The sequence below is a fragment of the Dipodomys merriami genome, unplaced genomic scaffold (assembly GCF_024711535.1).
Source record: "Dipodomys merriami isolate MVZ:Mamm:240054 unplaced genomic scaffold, mDipMer1.0.p SCAF_1211, whole genome shotgun sequence".
Lineage (NCBI taxonomy): Eukaryota > Metazoa > Chordata > Mammalia > Rodentia > Heteromyidae > Dipodomys > Dipodomys merriami.
Genome location: NW_027202507.1, coordinates 121,066 through 143,526, shown reverse-complemented (window position 1 = coordinate 143,526; position 22,461 = coordinate 121,066). Strand labels below are relative to the sequence as shown.

General features: G+C 40.6%; 1 protein-coding gene and 1 non-coding gene across 2 annotated transcripts; one reads left to right on the top strand and one right to left on the bottom strand.

Moving 5' to 3' along the window:
* The first annotated feature begins 1,303 nt into the window (after window positions 1-1,303).
* LOC138823695 (GATA zinc finger domain-containing protein 14-like) lies at window positions 1,304-14,765 on the top strand. Its single transcript, XM_070017201.1, has 4 exons — window positions 1,304-1,335; window positions 12,880-13,233; window positions 13,459-13,996; window positions 14,148-14,765. The coding sequence occupies exons 1-4, from the start codon at window positions 1,304-1,306 to the stop codon at window positions 14,763-14,765; spliced, it is 1,542 nt and encodes a 513-aa protein (XP_069873302.1).
* Window positions 14,766-18,290: 3,525 nt separating this feature from the next.
* LOC138823696 (U6 spliceosomal RNA) lies at window positions 18,291-18,397 on the bottom strand. Its single transcript, XR_011370875.1, has one exon. It is a non-coding gene; the product is annotated as a U6 spliceosomal RNA (small nuclear RNA).
* Window positions 18,398-22,461: the final 4,064 nt, after the last annotated feature.

The window sequence follows — 22,461 nt, the reverse complement described above, 5'->3', positions numbered from 1 at the left end:
GAGGCTACAAGGAGCTGGATTTGGAGGTGGGTTTTGTGGGGTCTGAGCCAGGGGGCAGAGGTTATCAAAAGCCTATTAGGGCAGAGAAAGGTAGGGACTTTCAATCAGCTCACAGTGGAATGTTGAAGGCCAGGCTTGGGTCAGACTGCCCTGCCTGCACATCAAGTCCACACATACCTGGGCTTTGCCTGGTCCATATGTGCCTGAGACAGTAGGGCGGCAGTCATTCCTTCATATTCCATCTTTAGATACATAAGAAGTTTGGGACAAGAGGGGAGAGGTAAGTCTTTCATATAGGGTCTTTGGATAGATAAAAGGATTGGGCTGGAAGAAGAAACCAGGAGTTGTTAGACTCTTCTTTGGAGATTCTTTGTCTGGTCCTATTGGGGATTTATTATCCAAACTGTCCTGTTCGGAATTTATATTCCATTTGGGAGTTTCTAGCAGAGGTATCATCCTAGTCCTGAACTTTCCTTTGTTTTTTTTTTTTTTGTAGGCCATGGGGCTTTAATTCTAGGCCTAGGTGCTGTCCCTCAGCTCTTCAGCTCAAGGCTACTGCTCTACCACTTGAGCCACAGGCCACTTCTGGCTTTCTGGTGGTTAATTGGAGATAAGAGTCTCAAAGACATTCCTGCCTGAGATGGCTTTGAACTGTGATCATCAGATCTTAGCCTCCTGATTAACTGGGATGACAGGAGTGAGCCATCAGTGCCCGGCTTTGGTCCTGCACTTCAGATGAGGTCAGGAATGAATTATTCCTGAGAACCAGGAAGGACCCGGGGGTGGGAGGGGTGGGAGGTGAGAGTCCATGGAAGCAACGTGGAGTTATGAGAACAAAGCAGGTTCTCATCAGCTTTGAATAGAAATTAATTATTTTGATAATCACCAATAATTATGGCCTTTTTACTCTTAGGATAAGTCACACTGATAATATTGATATTTCTATATCTACATAGATATAGATTTTCACAGTGATATTTCTATAGTGCTAACCAGATGCTAGGCACTATGTGTACATTCTCTCCCTTACATATACACACACTCCTTACAACAACACTTTAGCACAAGTACTATATTGTTACCATTTTATAGATGAAGAAAACAGAACCAAAGAAGAAAGATTAAATAACTTGTCCAGTCTGGTGAGTGGTGGAGCTAGAATTTGTACTCACCACTCTGGGTTCATGTCTATGCTCTTTAGACATGCTGCCATGGGCAGGTGAAGAATGAGTAAAAGTTCTAATGGTTTGAAGGTGAGGATGAATGGAAATATAGAGAATAGGAAATCAATACTTGCGAAAGCATGTCAGATGTGAGGACAGTAATAGAGGACAGGTATGTCTGAGATTAAAAATAAGAGACATGAAGTGAACCCAGGGAAGGCACAGTTAGAGCCAGGGGTCCTGTGGAGGCCAGACCATGTAGGAATGGGCAGGTCAGATCAGAAACTTAAAGAAGAACAGGATTCAGTGAGCAAGAGGGCACAGTAGTCTGAATGCCATTTTGGCATACAAGGTGAGAATGCAAGGAGCCATGTGACAGCCAGATGACTGTGCTGTTGGAGGTAGGGTACAAATCACACAGGGCAGAGGGAAGGATTTAATTTGGGAGAGGTAGTCTCAAAAGGAGTTCCATGGGTGATTCCTAGGCTTCTAGTTTGTGGAAACAACTAAGGAGGCTCAGAGGCTTGTAATGAAAGTAATTTGCTAAATCCTGGATATGTGGAATACAAGGAATATATGGGATCAGGGGAGGTGTCCAGAAGTATACTGAAGGAAGGACTCAGAGATAAATTCTGGAGATAAACCTGACAGTTTAAGCTACAGGATACATAAGATCCCACAAACAGGCTCTAGAAGAAGAGACGCTGAAGGAAATGGCATTTTAAAAGACCAAGAAGATAAGGATGAGCCTACAACAGAGATACGGAGAGGCAGAAGGTAAACCAGTACAGTAATGTCAGAAGCCAGTGAGAGGACATGTTTAAGAAAGCAATAAAGTACAATGCTTCTGAGAACAAAGAAGACTCATGTTGAAACAACCATTACATCAGGAGACATGGTGACAGCTTCCAGAAGGACAAGAGGGCAGGAGTGAAGTGAGGAATGAGGATGGGGTATGGAAATGAAGAAAGAGGGAACACACTCAGAAAGATGGAAGCATGAGAGAATGGAGTTTCAAGAGAAGGTTCAGCAGATTTCTGAGTGCTAAACACCTGTGGCTCACAACTGTAATCCTAGCTATTCAGCAGGCAGAGATCTGAGAACCACAGTTTGAAGCCAGCGTAGGTACACAAATCCTTCAGACTCTTATCTCCACTTATCCAGAAAAAACATAACTGGAGGCATGGCTTTAGCTAATGATGCCAGTCGTGAGCAAAAAAGTCAAGTGAGAGTCCCAGTGTTCAAGTCCCAGCGCCAGCATGAGAATGACCATATTTAAAATGTTGATTCCAAGACCAGATCTGGGAGAAAGAAGGTGAATTCAGAAGAGAAAAGCCGTAACTATGAAGCTTCTATGAATTAGAGAGAGAAAAGATAAAAAACTTGAAGAGCTGTGAGAAGATAGTCTTTTACCAGGAAGGCAGGAAGCTAGGAGGTGAGTGACTATAAACAGGTTTGTACCTTTGACAGTGAGAAAACTGTGAAGTTCCCATCTGATGACTCCCACCTTGTTTAAGACACAAAGCTGCACAGGGAGAATGAAAGAGGAGGTGTGGGGTGAGAAGGAAAGTGTAGTGTCAGAGTTCTGAGCAGACAAGAAGGTCTAAGCTTTAAAGGTGGTAAAAGTGAAACCCTGAAACAGATTGCTAGGTGGAACTGAGGGCTCATTTCAGAATACTGGAAGTCAAGACATGCAGAGGTTTCAAATGATTACAATGCCTGCCTATGGGTTCAGGTAGGGTGGACAACTGTGAGGAGTCATCGAGCTTGGGTTTGGTTAAGCAAGATCCCACACGAACTCGAAAAGACAAGTGGACTTAAGGTATAAACCTGCTAGATATAGACCATGCACCTAAGCTACAAGAAGAAAAGCGAGAAAAGAGAGACTTGGCGAGAGTAACAGAAGAAATGAGTTGATGGAAAGAGGTGGGCAAAAACAGAATATTTGAATTTAACCCATTAATTTTATGAAAACACGTTAGAAGGGGACACAAGTGGGTCATGCTGCATGTTAGCTCTTCAGAAGACTGAGATCCAGAGGATTGCAGTTTGAAGCCCGCCCAGGCAAAAAGTCGTAGACTCCATCTCCAAAATAACCAGCAGCAACCAAGTGGTGCAGCACTAGATGTCAGCAAGCTGAGCAAGAGCTCAAGGCTCCAATTCAAACCACAGTACCTAAAAAAAAATTAAATCACTCATTAGCAATTGTGTAGACTTTAAGTCAAAGCCCAGCAAAACAAGAACCAGGATATTGGTGCTAGCAAGAGGGGAAGGCTAAGGGAGCAAGGGGAGAAGGGTAGATGAAGGGGGAAGGGTGGAGAATGCAGGCAAGAATCCATACCACAGAATTGAGAAACATTAAGGGAAAGGGTGTTTCAAAAGGGAGTGTGTAAAGATGTTGATGTGGTGACACAAATCATGATGAAGAGTACACATAAATTGCTTTATTAAATTGCAAAACATTCAATACATAACCTAGAATTAATATAAGTAAAGGGAAGGGTGGCTTGGAGGATTGGGGGAGAATGCTGAAAGGATAACATTGATCAAGACACACAATATTCATAAACTGCTCTGTACAAATACCTAAAAATAACAAAAATATTTTTAAAAAGCAAGCAGGGAATGACTATGGTCATAAGGCAAGACACAATGCCATCTACGGTTAGCAAGAAAAAAATGGGAATGTAAGTTTCAGACCCCAAGTAAGTTGACTAAGTTAAAAAAATTACTCATTAGAAAGCTTGAACTGCATTGCTTCTTATTAATACATTAAGAAGATGTATGAAAAGATTACAATCCAATGAGTAAAATATGCAAAACACCCTACTTGGCTTGGGACTCCTCATCCAGAGCACCCAGGGTCTCTTCCTCCAAGGTTTCTTTCTTTGGGGCCGTTAACTCCATGCCACTGAACAACAGCAAAAGGCTCTGCAGTGATATGAATGAATTACACCAATGCTTTTACAAACATAAGCTCACAAAAAAACAATGACCTATTTCTTCTTTTTCCAATAAAAGCAGTATTAGGGTTTGAACTTAAGAGCATTGCATTGAAGCAAGATTTTCCTACTTATGCTTTCTGCATAGCTGAGATTATAGATGTATACCCCCAACCTGGCTTGTTGATATTCAGTCTTTTCTCCCAGATAGCCTCAAACCATGATCCTCCCAAGTCTTTAGAGATTACAAGTGGGAGTCACTGAGATCAAGTTTAGTGTCTTATTTCTTAAGGGTTTGCTTTTCAAGGAGTTCTGTACACATACAGCTGCCACACCAAAATGAATTTCTTATCCATATAAATTTCCACAATGTGAAAAGTTCTTTTATAATAGAAATTTCCATAATAAATCTAAAATTAAGAATGGGATATAGGCCAGGCACCAGTGGCTCATGCCTATATTCCTAGCTACTCAGGAGGCTGAAATCAAGAATCACAGTCCAAAGCAAGCCTAGGCAGGAAAGTATGTGAGAGTCTTATCTCCAGTTAATCACCAGAAAATCAGAAATGGAGCTGTGGCTCAAAGTGGTAAAGCACTAGCTTTAGTGCATTAGCTCAAATGGTAGAGCACTGGGCTTACATGACCAGGTCCTGAGTTCAAGCACCATGATCAGCATGAGAGACAGAAAGAATGGAAGATATTCTTTTTTTCTTTTTTCTTTTCGTCAGTCTTGGGACTTGAACTCAGGGCCTGGCACTTCTCCTGAGCTTCTTTTACTCAAGGCTAGTACTCTATCACTTGAAATACAGTGCCACTTCTGGCCTTTTCTGTTTATGTGATACTAAGTAATCCAACACAGGGCTTCATGCTTGCTAGGAGAGTACTCTAACATTAAGGCACATTCTCAGCCTCAAACATAAATATTCTTAAACTACAAGCATTAAAAAATACTCCCAATAAAAATAAGACTATGTTGGGCCTGGCACCACAGAGTGTGGTTGGGGTAAGAGACCAACAAAATGCTGGTGTAGTGTTTACACCTGCCACAAGAACTATACAGACATGGGAGCTATTACTTGGCAGGCTGTGGTCAGGCTAGCCTGGGTAAAAAGCTACTTTATTCAAAAAATAATGAAAAAGGATTGGGTACATATCTCAAGTGATTGAGCCTCTGCATGGCTAGTGCAAGGACCCTGAGTTCAAACCTAGTACTCCCAAGAGGAAGAAAAAGACCACCGAACAAACTCAGAAAATGGCAATAAGGTAGAAATAAATTTTTAAAAAAAGGATCACATATGATTATAAATAAGCTGGTAATAACTAATCCAGCAAAACAAGACTTTGAATTAATTTATATTCTATTTCATTTTAATATACCATCTACAGACGAAATAAAGCACAACGAAAATTTGAATTTTAATTCACATGACCTCATTCTTTTCCTTTCTGTATTGACATTAATACTATTTGAACATTACATTTTATGAAGGCCCAGACAAAGAAATATTACTTTTAGTAAACTGTTAAAATGTAGAATTGGATGTATGGCTCAAGTGACACAGGCTTGGTCTAACAAGCCAAGCTCAATTCCCAATATTGCTAGGAAAATATTACAGTCATATACAGAATCCAGCATTTTTTTCATCCTAGTGCAGAAAAATAAGTTTTCCATGATGGCTTTTTAAGGTTTTAAAGTACATATAAATTAAGCTGCATTAATAAAATACATCTCAACTTAAATATTGTGTGTTTTAAACACGTAGAAACTGCAATCAGTTTGAAAAGACCCTTATAATTAAAGAATGTACTCTTAAGGAAGGGACCCAAAGGTGGAATGAATGGCTCTGTGCCAGTGAACCTGTAAAATAATATTTATCAACATGAATGACAGTAAATGGCAACAAGTTTTTAATATTTTTTCCATTGTTGATGAAGATGGTGTTGTTTTTTTTTTCTTTTTGGTCTTTATTTCTTGTTTTTTGTGTGTTTGTTCCTTTAACTGTCTTTGGGGGGTAAGAGGAGGCAAAGAAATGGAAGAACCAAGGGTAAACAAATGCAGCAGTGATACTCAGTAGACACTATCAGGAAAATGAACTGTACAACTATACAATTTGTAGGTAGAGATGGGAGAGGGAAATGGAGAGAGCAAAGGAAGGGGTGAAATTGCCACCAAAGTAATATATTCATTATCTGCTTATGAAATGGTGACCCCTCTGTACATCTCTTTAATAATTAGTAACAGGGATTGGGAAATTAACTAAGTGGTAGAGTCCTTGTCTAGCATGCATGAGGCCCTGGGCTCGATTACTCAGCACCACATAAGAAGAAAAAGTTGGAAGTGCTGTTTTGGCTCAAATGGAAGAATACTAGCCTAGAGCTGAATAGCTGAGGGACAGAGCCTAGGCTAAGGGTTCAGGCCCCATGATCAACAAAGAAAAATTACTAACCATTTTTTTTAATCTCACAGTTTCTTTTTGCCATAAATTTTGATTAACTTCCACTTTGGTTTTGCTTTTTCTTTTGTTGTACAGGTTCCTGAGTCTTGAGCTCAGGGTCTCTCTCTCTCTCTCTCTCCCCTCTGTCAGCTTTTTCTCTCAAGGCTGGCTCTCTACCACTGGAGGTATACCTTCACTTCCAGCCTTTTTTTTTTTACTGTTTAACTAGAGATCAGAATATCTATCTCAGGTCCATCTGCCTGAGCTGGTTTCAAACTTTAGTTCTCAGATCTCAACCTCCTAAGTAGCTAGGACTATAGATTTAAGCAACAAGTCCCTGGCATTTAAAAAAATATCATAAAATAGTTATAGTTGTGATATTTCCACATAATGTTACCCTCCCTCTTCTCAAAACAATTTCAACAGGTTTGACAAAATTCTACTTAAACCATATTCATTCTATTTCCCCTTAGTTAGTCAACCCTCTTACTAGTACTCCACCCTAGCCTCTCTCTCTCCCCCAACTTGATATTGATCAACAGCTTTCATGTAATTTTCATATATAGTTACAATGTATTTCAATATTCTTCATTCTTTTCCCCTTCCCCTTCTCCTCTTAAATAGACTTGTAGACTCAAATTGTATGTCTGCCCATAATAATAAAAGTAGAATCATGTCTACAAATACATATGATTTTTAGGTCTAGCTTTTATATAGGAGAAAAAAACATATATCTTGTGGGTTTTTTTGTTGTTGTTGTTTAGCTTAGCTCATTATGATGTCTTCTAATTATATCCATTTTTCTGAAAGCGACTTGATTTCATTTTCCTTCATGGCTGTGTAACATTCCATGTTGCATCAATACCACTTCTTCTTTATCATTCAAGAAGATTCCAATGCTGGGTGCCGGCGGCTCATGCCTGTAATCCTAGCTACTGAGGAGGCTGAGATCTGAGGATCATGGTTCAAAGCCAGCCAGGCAGGAAATTCCGTGAGACTCTGATCTCCAATAAACCACTAGAAAACCAGAAGTGATGCTGTGGCTCAAGCGGTAGAGCACTTGCCCTAAGCTGAAGAGCTGAGGGACAGCACCCAAGCCCAGAGTTCAAGGCCCACGACTGACCAAAATAAAAAAGAAGATTCCAGCTGTCTGATTCCATTATTTGGCTATTGTACACAATGCTGTAATAAACATGAGTTATTCTGACATCTTTCTGGTATATTGATTTATTCTATTGGCATTTGCCTCATACTAGTATAGTGGAGTCTTTGGGAGGGTTTATTTTTAGGCTGATATCCATAATGATTACACTAGTTTACATTCCCACAAAAAGACAATAAAGATTCCTTTTCTAATACATGTTGCCAGCATTTTCTTGGTGGTTGTCATTCTAACTGAAGTAGATGGAATCTTATTGCAGTTTTAATTTGCATGTTCTTTATTATAACTAAGGCTGTTGGACATTTCCTGATGACTTTATTAGCCATCCCTTTCTTCTTCTTTAAACTATGTAATTACATTATTTGTGGGTTTTTTATGTCTATTTTTCAGTCCTCTGTATAGTATGGATATCAATCTTTTATTTGTTGGATAGCTGGCAAAGATTATTCTCTTATTATTTGAGTTGACTCTTGATTCTGGTCACTTCTTTTGCTTTGAAAAACTTAATTTGATACTGTCCCATTAACCCATGTTCGTTTCCATTCTCTGGAGTCCTATTCAGAAAATAATTGCCTGTGTTTCATAAGTTTTCTTATATTTTTCTGTAGTAGATTTAAAACTTCAGTTCTCATTTTGAGCTCTCTGTACCTATTGGGGTTTTTGTTTTTGTTTTTGTTTTTAGAAGGTGACGAAAGGCCCATTTTCAGTATCCTAAATGGATGACCTGTTTTCCTAACACCATTTATTGGAGAGTTTTTTTTTTTTTTCTCCAGTGTGTGTCTTTTGGCTCCTTTGTCAAATATCAGTTGGCTACAGATATGTGCTCTTTTACTTTATGAACAAGATGTTTTTCTTTTCATTTGTATTTGCAGGTCCTGGGCCTGAACTCAGGGCCTAGCTACTGCCCCTGAGGTATTTTTTCCCAAAGCTAGGATTCTACCACTTTAAACACAACTCCATTTCCAGGTTTTTGGTGGTTAGAGATAAGGATCTCACACACTTTCTTTTTTTTTTTTTTTTTTTATTGTAAAAATAAGGTACAGAGGGGTTAGAATTACATGGGCAAGATAGTGAGTACATTTCTTATCAAGCATTGTAGCTTCCTCCATTGTTTACCCTTCCCATCCCTTCCCAGCCTCCCCCATCCCCCCACCCAATTCTCCACCCCCACCAAAGTTGCAAAGTTTCGACATGACAACTTGTACTTCTCACTGTTGCAACGGGCCCACCTGTATCCTTATTTAAACGACTTGTTTTCCCCTTCCCCCCCACAAATTATACCACATCAAATACATTGAAAGCAGGGGTTATACTGTGGGGAGATACATACAAAGCAACAAAGAAATAATCTTATGACATTGTCCCATTTGTTAGGAAATGGAAAGACTTGGAAAAAATTTTGCATTGTGAAGGTTAAAATGTGTATATGACTTTAACTAAGTATTACTATTCCACAATAGTTAGAAATTTGTGAATTTCATGTAATCACTTAATCTCAATAAAACCTATTTAAAACATTATTACCCTTTGGACTATATTCTAACAATTCATAATGTGGCATGATTTTTTTTCCTGTATTTTGATGTCTAGTCCAATTTCCCTAAGGGATTTTGATAGGTTAAAAATAATTTCTTTTTTTTCTCAAAACTATATTAAATGCTAATAAAGAAAATTGGAAAATAATATAATTTTAAATCAGAAAAAAGATTTCTGTTTTAAAATTGTTTTGGATTTCGTTAGAGGGTAAAAAACCAATGTAGAGAATTTATTTGGAATAGTCTTTTATATGAAAAACAAAATTAATCATCAGTACTTTGGCATTTCTTTTCAAAAAAAGAAAATTGTAAATGGGATGGGCAGGGAAATCAATAAGACTCTTATCTCTCAAAAGCCAGAAGTGAAGACATACATGGTTCAAGTAAAGTGCTAGCCTTAAGCACAAAAGCTCAGGGTCAGTACCCAGGCCTTAAGTTCAAGCCCCAAACCCTGCACACACAAAAATATCTTACTCTAAGACTTATGTATAAACTATCATCACCTAAATTAGTCACAAACAAAACCAAAATGAATGCCACAAACCATGTCTTCCTAACACCACTCTTGGAAGCCCCACAAATGGCACAGCCACTTCTACATACACACATGTAGATATTATGTGTGTATGTATATATATTCGTCAGGCATGCAAGGCAAGTGCTCTACCACTGAGCCACCTTCCCCCCCCAAAAAATTAACAAGTTGAAGCTGGGAACTGGTGGCTCATTCCTGTAGTCCTAGCTACTTATAAGGCTGGGATCTGAAGATCACAGTTCAAAGCCAACCTGGGCATAAAAGTTACATTATCTCCTAGAAAACCAGAAGTGGAGCTGTGGCTTCAAGTGGTAGAGCAGTAGCCTTAAGCAAAAAGAAAAAGCTAAGAGACAGAACCAGGCCTTGGATTCAAGCTCTAGAACTGGCACCTAAATAAATATAGTTAACAAACTGAAAAATTAAAAGATTTGCTTTAGATTTTCTATTTGTAACCGATAAGCGTTTGAGTTTTACTATTATAGTGTCACCATTCAACTACAGAATTACTTCAGTGCTTATTCTATCTTCTTTCTGCTACCCCACTTTTAACTATATCGATTAAACTTGCTTTATAGTAAAGTCACTTCCATCATTTCTGTATGTAAATGGAAAAGTGTTAAATAGAATTGGCTACTTATTAGGATAATAATAAATATCCTGAAAACATTGCATTCTCTCTCTAAATTTCCAAAGACCAAAGCTAATAGTGACAGACATTTTCCCCCAGAAATCAGTTGAAAGAGGTCAAGAGTGCAATTGAATCCACCTTGCTTTTCCATGCTGGAACAGCAGTTTGAAGTAGGTGATGCAAACCATACATTTCACCAGACCTTTCCAATTAAAGGCTGGTATAAGGATTTTGATCAATGATCTAAACACAAGCCTAGAGAAGAAAAAGAATACAGTATATTTTCTAGCAAGAGTTCTCATAAAATAGATTCATTTTGGCTCAAAGTGTTTCCTAGGCTCTGAAAGCTGAGGAAAGCAAGCTGAAACAGCCTCTGATGGTTCAAGAATATACTGAGCAAAGGTCCCCTCGAAGGTTTGTGTACAGATTTGGACAGTGGTTACATTAAAACCTCCATTTCCATTGGGCAAGCTTCTGATTTCCACATTTGGAGGATTAATGTTTCCGGTGTATGTCAAAAAGCATATTCTGAAGTGCTCGACATTTCTCTATTCTAAGCATTCATTCAATATCCAGACTAAATTTAAAATGTTTGAGTATAGAAAAACACAGACCTTCATAACAGGGCTAACAGGAATTTGTGAAGATCTTTAACACTCATTATAAATAATTTTAGTACAGTAACTACATAAATGGAAATTAATAATGTGCTTGCTGCTATTATGCACTTGAAAAAGAACTACAATGATATTCTAACTATAAAATTAACTCAAGATTTTTAAATATAGATCTCAAAAGCCAGATTGCCTAGACTCTAAATGAACAGATAAATTGGTAAGTGCACTGGATTACAATGTCAAGCAGGAAGTAAAACTTCATCCCAGTTTTATATCACTTAAGTTTTGAAAAAAGCAACAGCACTATGCATTTATGTAATTAAATTTGTGCATATAAATTCACATTGCTGACAGCAGGAAAAATAAAGGGTCTTCATCCAATGTCATACAGGTTTAAAATTTCCAACTCAGGGTAGGACTGAAGTTCATTGGTAAAGTCCTCTGGCTTGGCTTGCTTGAGGCCCATGTTTGATCCACAATATGATAAGAAAAAACATGACAAAAATATAATTTTAAATTATAAAACAGTGAAAAGTCAGATTATTAGCAGTACTAGCTGCAGTGTCACACTCTTCTAAAGGACACAACATTTTCATTTGTTTAAAAAAAATGAAGCTAGACATGAAGTCATGATGGCACACACTTCTAATCTCAGCTATGTAGGAAGCATAGGGAGAAATCTATGTCTGAAAAATAATGAGGCCCTCAGTTCCAAATATTACAGCCAAAAATACATAGATAAGTAAATAAATGGAGAAGCTTTGCCTCGTTTAACTTTGTATTTGTCTAATTTGAGAAAACGTAAGGTGAAAAGTTTATTATCTCATTTATTTAAATAAGGTCATCCACTTACTGACATATGGAATAGCATTTGGTTTTCAGCATATTTATTTTACTGACTTCTGATTCTCAAGTAGCAAATCAACTTTACACAGATAAAGGCAGATTGGTGATTTGCACAAGTCAAGGTGCCAGTTCTTAAAATTTTCTGATAGGGCTGGAACTCACACTTTGTGTGTGTTTCTGCACACACACACATGTTTGTGTGCATGTTCAGGCCTGAGCTCTGTATCTCAAGACTTCAGGCTCAGGGTTGGCACTCCACCATTGAACCACAGCCTCACCATGGTTAACTGGAGGTAGGAGTCTCCTGGACTTTACTGCCAGGCTGTATTCAAACCTAGATTCCATCTCAGCCTCCAGAGGACCTAGGTGAAGAGGCATGAGACTCTGCTTCCCAGAAGCAGTGCACAAATATTGACCAAGAAAGGAACAGGCCAAATAAGCTCTGCTAATGATGACAACTACACATATAACATCACTACTCATAATAGTGACAACTACAAACCTGACCTCAATACTCAGAACAGTAACAATTATACACCTAACCTGAATACCCAGAACAGTAAAAAGAGCAACAACTACACACCTAACCTCAACACTCAGAACAATCAGAACAGGGTGAACTGCACACCTAACCTCACTACTATGAACAATGCCAACTACATACCTAACCTCAGTAATCAGAACATTCACAACCACATATCTAACCTCAACACTCAGAACAGTCAGAACAGTGACAACACACATAACCTCAATACTCAGAGCAGTGAGAACAGTGACAACTGCACACCTCACATCAATACTCAGGACAGTGACAAATAAACCACTTAACCTCAACACTCACAACAGTGAGAACCACACACCTAACCTCAGTACTCAGAATGGTGACAACTATATATCTAACCTCAGCACTCAGAATGGTGATAACTACACACCTAACCTCAACATTCACAACAGTGACAACCACACACCTGACCTCAGTACTCAGAATGGTGACAACTATACATACCTAACCTCAGTACTCAGAACGGTGATAACTACACACCTAACCTCAATACTCAGAATAGTGACAACAGCACAAATAACTTCAGTACTCAGAACAGTGACAACTACACACCTAACCTCAGTACTCAAAACAATGACAACTGCACACCTAAACTCAACATTAAGAACAGTGATAACCACACACCTAACCTCAATACTCAGAATAGTGACAACCACACACCTAACCTCAATACTCAGAATAGTGACAACCACACACCTAACCTTAGTACTCAGAATAGTGACAACTACACATCTAACCACAGTACTCAGAAAAGTGACAACTACACACCTAACTTAAATATTCAGGACAGTGCCAACACACAGCTAATGTAAATACTCAGAAAAGTGACAATTGCATATCTAACCTCAGTACTCAGAACAGTGACTACATACCTAAGCTCAATACTCAGATTAGTGACAAGTGCACACCTAACCTCGGTATTCAGAACAGTGACAACTACACACCTAAGATCAGTACTCAGAACAGTGAAAACTGCACACCTAACCTCAATACTCAGATCATTGACAACCACACTGCTAACTTCAATACTCAGAACACACAACAGCACACCATACCGCATCATTCAGAAGAGTGACAACTACATACTTAACCTCAGTACTAAGAACAGTGACAACTACACACCTAACCTCAATACTCAGAAGAGTGACAACTACACACCTAACCTCAACACTCATAAAAGTGACAACCACACACCTAACCTCAATACTCAGAAGAAGTACAACTGCACACCTAACATCAATATTCAGAAGAGTCAGAATAGTGGCAAATGCACACCTAACCTCATTACTAAGAACTGCAACAACTACTCACATAACCTCAATACTCAGAACAGTGACAACTACACACCTAATCTCAACACTCAGAACAGTGACGACTGCACACCTAATTTCAATACTCAGAACAGTGACAGCTACACACCTAACCTCAGTACTAAGAACAGTGCCAACTATACACTAAACCACAACATTCAGAACAGTGACAAATGCAAACCTAAAATCAATACTCAAAACAGTGACAACCACATACCTAACCTCAGTACTCAGAATAGTGACAACTTCCACATAACCTCAGTACTCAGAACAGTGACAACTGCACACCTAACCACAATACTCAGAACAGTGATAACTACACACTTAACCTCAACACTCAGAAAAGTGACAGCAGCTCACCTAACCTTAATACTCCTAACACTGACACCAAACACCTAACTTCAACACTCAGAACAGTGACAACTTCACATCTAACCTCAATATTCAGAAGAGTGACAAAGACACACCGAACCTCAACACTCCGAACAGTGACAACTGCACATCTAACCTCAGTACTCAGAACAGTGACAAACACATACCTATCTTCAACACTCAGAACAGTCTGAAGAGTGACTACTGCATACCTCACCTCAATACTCAGAACAGTGACAACTTTACAACTAGCCTCAATACTCATAACAGTGACAACCACACACCTAATGTAAACACTGAGAACAGTCTGAACAGTGACAACGGCACACCTAACCTCCATACTCAGGACAGTGACAACTATACACTTAACCTCAACACTAACAACAGCAACAACTGCACATCAAACCTCAGTACTCACAACAGTGACAACTGGACACCTCACCTCAACACCCAGAACCCTGACAACCGCATACCTAACCTTAATATTCATAACATTGGCAACCACACACCTAATTTCAACATTCATTGCAGTGACAACTACACATCTAACCTCAGTAATCACAACAGTGATAACCACAGACCTAACCTCAACACTCAGAACAGTTTGAACAATGAGTACTGCACACCTCACCTCACTACTCAAAACAGTAACAACTAACCTCAACACTCACAAAAGTGACAACTACACATGTAACCTCATGACAATAGCACACCTCACTCAGCAATCGGGAAGAAGGGGGAGGCAGGTGCAGGCGCCATAGGCCAGGGCTGGTAAGGTAGAAGTGCTTTCTGAGGCGCCCTTCCCCTTCCTGCACCAGGCTGTGGTCTGATGAGGCAGGAGACATCTAGAAGCTTCGAGGTAAAAGGGTTAGAAATGCCTTTTTAGAGCAATCAGGGGTGATTCAGGACTGCAAGTGTTGCCAGGCCAGCACCAGCTGGAGAACTGCCCATGTCCTCTACCTCTCGCCTCCTGCACCCTTCATGTCCCCGCGCCCCACCCTCCACTTTTCCCCCTTTCCAGGTCACCCCCTTCCCTTTTTGCTGGTCCCCTTCCACACTGTGCACTGGCTGGGATGGTGGTGACGGCAGCACCAGCCCGCTCTGGACTTGTGCACAGGCCCCATGACCCCCGAACTTTGCCTAACTCCAGGGCCACCTGAGGCGCAATCTTCGCGGCCATGAATGTTCTTGACCCTTTCAATGCCTCCAGGGCGCCCACCCTTGCTGTGCACAGTGCCACAGACTTGCGTGGAGGGTACAGGCTGCTGGCCAGGTGGCTTTGAGCCCCACGCCACTCCTCTACTACCTGCATACCCAGCCAGGGCAGTCTGGCCATGGCACTCCAGGCGCTGGGTTGCTCTTGAGCTCCTTCTGGGACTCCCTGCAGCAGCCGCCCATGCCCAGCCTGGCGACTGAGATTCCGGCCTGGCCACACTCGGCCACCCCAGCCACCAGGAGCCGTCACTACCACCTGGTCATGCATGAGGCGCTGCAGCTGCTGCTGGTACCAGAGCTTGGCCTAGCCCAAGAGATTGAATGGGTCCCACTCTTCCTCCAGCAGCTGGTGGAAGCAGTTAGCCATCACCCAGCCAAAGCTCTCCTGCATTGCGGTGCAGATGGCAACCATAGGGCACCCCAGGGTGCCCTTATCCTGCCGAGGTTACTACGGGCCCACCATGGGCAGTCCAACCAAGCAAGGCTCAGGGGAGCCTGTGGTGAGGACCCATGCTGGCTGCCTCTGCCCTCCCTGCCAGGCCCGTTCTAGTCCCTCCCTGCGCTGCCACTACCACTGCCTGCCCAACCGCAGCGAGACAGCCAATCAGCACACAGAGACACGCCCATTCCCCAGCCTGCGTGCCCTAGAGCCCAATCACATGCTGGGAGGCTGTTACATCATGGGACCTCCGTGCCCCACCCACGGCCTGTTTGTGAGAGGCGGGCCAGGGGCAGAGCCACCTCAGATGGGCGCAGGTGACCTGGGCTGCAGACCCATTGGACGCAGCCATCCTGTAACCCCTTGGAGTTTGGGGTATGTTCTTGTCTGCTAGAGTTCTGTGAAGGTTACTCATTCACTTAGCCATTCAACAGCCCTGTACTTGGCATTTAGTGTGTGGTTGAGGAGGCACCAGCTGCTTCTTGTTATGAAGCTTAGATCTCATTCTGCATACTGAGAAAAAAGAAAGACAGAGTCCTCTTCTAACTCCCAGTGCAAGTGTCTAACCTGAAGACATGACTCCTAGTGCAAGGAAATGGCCATGAGGACATGACTCCAAGTGCAAGGATCTGGTCACTAGGATGTGACTCCCAGGGTAAGGGTCCGGCCATGAGGACATGACTCCTGGTACAAGAATGTGACCATGAGGACGTGACTCCCAGAGCAAGGATCTGGCCATGAGGACGTGACTTATAGTGCAAGGATCTGACCTTAATGATGTGACTCCTAGTGCAAGGGTCTGACCATGATTATGTGTGGGAAAGCTTTCCTTTGGAAATGAAGGTTAAGGTGAATGGGAAAGGTGACAAGGGGCAGATGCAGATGTCTTGAGGTGGGATGAAGTGTAAACCTTATTAAGCTCAAAGGAAAGCAGTGTGACTGGGACGAGAATGATTGAACAAAGACCAAATTTTAGTCCTCATTCCAGGAGCAGTGTCTTAAACACAACTAATTTATATTTGAAAGGCGCACTCTAGCTGTGCTGTGAAAATCTAGACTGGAGTATCCAGGGAAGAACTGATGAGGTCACTTGGATTTAAGATGGTAGCAGTAGATATAAGTAAGAGTGACTAGATCAGCAGGACTTGGACAGTGCTTGGTATGGATGATAAAACTGATGTGAAAATTCTTTTGCTGGCATGGGCATCTGAAATGGGAATGTTTGTCACAACTAAATGCAACAGTGGGAAGGGACCATGAGCTCCATCTTGTGCATGTTGAAGTTGGTGATTTGGATGGTTTTGTTTGTCATTTCAGATATCCAGTTAAGGCCTGAGCTCAGAAATAAAGGGGAATCTTGCCCACACAACTGGTGGCTGCCCCATCTTACAGCCATCACTTTCCCTTACATTTTGGATTTTGTTCAGGCATCAGGTGACTGTAGGACACAGGGGAAATGGGGCCCCTTCCAGCCTCAACCTTCATTAATCTTACATGATTCATTGTATTTTCATTCCTTTGCCAGCAACTGCTGAAGAATAGGTTGCCTTGAATATCTGGCAGAGCAGATTGGAGGGGAAAATTAAGGGTAATCCTTTCTTACACCTAAAAAGAAATTGAAGCTGAGTACAGGTGGTATGCCTAGCATCCTAACTACTGAGAAGTCTGAGATGTCAGGATCATGGTTGAAAACCAGCCTTGGCAGACAACTCTGGGAAAAACTCTTCTCTCTAACTAAACCTGTATTGCAACTATAAATATGGAGAAAACCTAGATCCTGAATTGTATCGAACGTCCAACTTAACTCACTTGGGAAACTCCCTACCTCCCTTCTTGTCACTAAATACACTTAACAATAAAATATAGCGGGAAAAAAGATTATATGGCCAGAAGGTACTTTTCAGTTTATTTGTTTGTTTTCTTGTTTGCTTGCTTTTTGTTGTTGCAGGGCTTGAATGCAGGACCTGAGTGCTGCCATGAGCTTTTTACCCTCAAGATTAGTGCTCTACCAGAATGAGCCATACTGGCACTCATGGTTTCTGGTGGTTAATTGGAGATAAGAATCTCATAGACTTTCCTGCCCCAGCTGGCTTTGAACTGTGTTCTTCAGATCTCAGCCTTCTGAGTAAGATTACAGGAGTGAGCCACTGCCTCCTGGTTGGACAAAAGGTTTTGATGCATGCACTGATATAAGCTAACTTTGCAAACACTGTACTAACTAAAAGAAGGCAGAGATAAAAGGCCATTTATTGTATGATTCCACTGATATAAAATATCTGTAGAATAGTCAAATCTGTAGGGACAGAGTAGATTAGTGCTACCAGGAGTTAGAGGCAATATAATGTTGGAGAATTACTCCTTAATAGGTCTTCTTTAGGGGAAACAAAAATACTCTAGAAATCATGCAATAGTAACACAAAATTGTGAATTGCTAAATGTCACTGACTTACACATTTTCACATTGTGAAAAATAATAAATATTTTTACCACAACTTAAGGAGAAAATGTACTTTGTACCCAGATCAAGATTTAAGCCCTGATCCTGCCACCCATTAACTCTGTGATTTTGCACAGGGGCCATGCTAATCTTCTCTGTATCGTTCCAATTTTAGTATATGTGCTGCCGAAGCGAGCACATTCTGTGATTTTGGACACATATTTCTGGGCCTTGTTTTCTCATCTGTAAAAAGGAGACATTACAGTCCCTACCTCCAAGGGCTACTTTTATGTTGGAATTAAATAATTTATATACAGTGATCAGCACAGTGCCATCACAGAATAAATCCTCATCAGAAGTATTATAATTAAATGTAATTAGTGTCATTCATCATCAATCACATACTTTTCAGTCAGGCTTAATAGAGACAGAGTCATCTTAAATTTTCTGAAGATTTGTTTTTGTTTCTGTTTTGGGGCTTGATTATAGAGCCTGAGCACTGTCCCTGGGCCTCTTTGTGCTCAATGTTAGTGTTCTACCACTTGAGCCACAACTCCACTTCCAGTTTTTAGGGTCTAATTGGAGATAAGAATCTCACAGGGACTTTTATGACCAGCCTACTTCAAATCTCAATCCTCAGATGTCAGCCTCCTGAGTAGCTAGTATTACAGGTGTGTGCCACCAGTGCCCGGATTCTGAAGATTTTTTTTTAAATTGTGTTGAAACTGAGGCTTGAACTCAGGTCCTCTCATTCCTGCTTGGCTTTTTTTTTTTTGTCAAGTTTTACATTCTACCACTCGATCCACACCCCTACTATTAGCTTTTTGCTGGTTGATTGGAGATAATAACCTCATGACTCAAACCTTGATCATCAGATCTCAGCCTCCTAAGTAGGTGGAACCACAGGTGTGAACTACCACTGCCAACAGAAGATTCTTTTTTTGGTCTGTTCTTTTTGGTAGTTGGAATTGAACCCAGGACATTGTGCTTCCTAGACAATCACTTTGCCACTGAGCTACATGACAGCCTGAAAATTCTTTTTTCAACAACATTAATATCTATACAAGAGACCATACATTGTGAAGCACAGTGGTAAGCCAATGTTGTCTCTGCCACTGTACCACCATAAAACCATCCACTTAAGAGAAGAGGCTATTGTCTTCCCATTGGACTTCTGGACTCAGACCACTTCCCCACTTTATTCCTATTCTCCTTCCAGCAAAGTTAGCATACAAGTTATTAGGTCTTGTCCTATGAGCATCGCATCTTAATTTCCAAATCACAAAGGACCATTATAACTGTAAGTAAACCCATGCTATTTGCTTCAGGATTGAGAACAGATTTAGGATCACTGAAATGGAGATAAGTTGTCTCTTGCTGATATTATCTAGTCACATTTTTCTGAATTTACTGTAGACCTTATAATAAGAGGTCTCACATATTTTACTGATCATTTATCTGCTAAGAGGTTGCAATCTTAAATACATTCATGAAATACAATCAGACTGCATTAGCATGAGTTATTTAAAACACTGCTTGATGTGATTAATTTTGCAAACATCAAATAACTCAAGATGTGAAAATGATCTTTAGTAATACTAATAAGTAAATACACACATCCCCATAATGTACAAAATATATATGTAATATTATATACATATCCCAGTGGTTATTACCACCAATGGATGTACAGTGAAGCTAAACTGTACACACAATGTAAAATGCTTTGAGTTTCAAGAGTTTCATTAAATATAATGTAAAATTGCCAAGTACCAGTGCCTCATGCCTATAGTCATAGCTATTCAGGAAGCTGAGATCTAAGGATTTTATTTCAAAGCCAGCCAATGGCAGAAAGTATCTGAGACTCTCATTTCCAATCAACCACCAAAAATGCCCCAAGGGAGCCATGGCTCAAGTCTTATACTGAAAAGCTTAGGGACAGTGCCAAGGCCCTACATTCAACCCTGGGTGCCATAATCTTCAGATAGACTTAGAATTTAATTCAATTGAAAGTTCAACTCTCAGTAATTACTCCTTTCGATTACATCTTGGTGAAGCCAAAGAAGAGCAGCTTCATTACCTTGAAAGTCACCTTTCATTCTGTAATTATTTATTGTCTGGATGAACAATTTCTTGTTTGTGTGTCTTTGCTCAAGGCAAATATTTTTAATGTGTTAAAATTATATAAATGGTTAGGTGCCTGTGACACATTCCTGTAATCCTAGTTACAAAGTAGGCTGAGATCTGAGGTTTAAGGTTCAAAGCTAGCCCATGCAGGAATGGCCATGAGATTTTTATCTCCGATTAACCACAAAAAGCCAAAAATGGAGTTGTGGCTCAAGTGGTAGAGCACTAGTCTTGAGCACAAAAGCTCAGGGACAGCACCCAGATCCTGAGTTGAAACACAAGGACAGGCAAAAAGAACATAAAAATTCAACAAATTAATATATGACAAACAAGATATGTCACAAGATCAAGTGGATATGATACTGTTTATTTTTACTCGTTATTGCAGCTCAATCTTAAACAGTGCCTACTAAGTGCCAGTTGCCCTTGTGACGTGCTTGTGTAATCCATGTATCTCCTTAATGGCATGCATGCCTTCATTTCCCCCTGTTCAGTGGCATGAGTGTTCTAAGAGGAAGAGCTAGGTCTGTCAGTCCAGGAAGAGTGTCCTGAGTCTGTTCTCCTAACCTGGTGCTTTAGTGATAAGCACTGAGCTAAAAGTTGGGGTTTTAGTAGGGCAATCTCTTCTTAAAGACCTATTTACAGTAATAGTGGGACCCAGTGGTCAAGCCTGTATTCCTAGCTACTTAGGAGGCTGAGATCTGAGGATTGCAGTTCGAAGCCAGCTTGTGCAGACAAGTCCATGAATCTCTTATCTCCAATTAACCATAAAAAAAAAAAAAAACAGAAAACGAAGTATGGCTCAAGTGTTAGAATACCACCTTGAAAAAAAAGGTAAAGCCCCACAACCAACCAAAAAATAAAAATAGAAAAGAAGGAGGAAGAGGAGGAGGAGGAGGAAGAGGAGGAGGAGGAGGAGGAGGAGGAGGAGGAGGAGGAGGAGGAGGAGGAGGAGGAGGAGGAGGAGGAGGAGGAGGAGGAGGAGGAGGAGGAGGAAGATCAGGAGCAGGAGGAGGAGGAGGAAAAGGGGCTAGAGCAGGAGGAGGAAAAGGAGAAGAAGGAGAAGGAGGAAGAAGGACTATGTAAGCAAGGAACTAACAATGTTGTTAGCTGGAGGTACTGGTTTTCAGAAACACCTTCGAAGCAGAATTCTGTATAGATCTATAATTCTATCAGTAATCCAAATTATATAAAGGAGCTAGTGGGGACAGACAAGATACATAGATCCTCCAAAATCTTGTTTTGATATCTGATAAAGCTGGGTTGTCTAAGATGCTGAAATATGGCTGCCATTCTACTTCTAGTTCAAATTTGAATTCAGAAGTAAGCTAATACCTTCCTCCTCCAAGGATGATTTGTTGACCAGCAGAACTCCAGGCCTGCCTTAGAGCTGCTAAATATGAATTTATACTTTATAGCATCCCTAGGAAATTCCTGTGGTCTGTAAAACTTGAGAAGCATTGAGCTAGAGTAAAAAAAACAAAGTCAGCATTTGGATCTGTCAGTACCATCTTTTGGAAGCCCAATCATCATGTATTGCTGAGATAGCTGCATTGGTCATTTTTATATAGTTATAGCCAAATACTTCGCAGGAACAAAGGAAGGAATTGTCTGTTTTGGCTTATGGGATTAGAGCTGTTAGTTCATCATGGTTGAGGGTGGGGTAGAGTAGAGCAGCCCACATCACGAAGGCCAGGAAGCAGAGAAAGGAGAGGGAACTGGAGACCCTGTATAACCTTCAAAGTCCCCCCCTTAACCTACTTCCTTCAGCCAGTCTACCCTCCCAAAGTTTCCATACTCTCACAAAATAGCAGCATCAGTTGGGCAGTATGCCTTGAAAATATGAGCTGGTGGGGGACATTTCATTTTAAGGGTATAACATTCTGCCCCTGGACCCTTCAGGATCATGTTCCTCTCAAAAGGCAAAATCTTAAGACTCTCCAAAGTCTTAAAAGTTCCAACAATGGTCAAGAGTCTGAATGTAAAGCCTTTTATAAGACTCAGGGAACTTTAGACTCCTGTAAAAAAAATAAAAAAGACAAAGTAAAACCATACATACTTCTTCTGGGTTCTGATGCTCACATCTGTAATACTAGCTAGTCAGGAGGCTGAGATCTGATGCTGCTTGTGATTCAA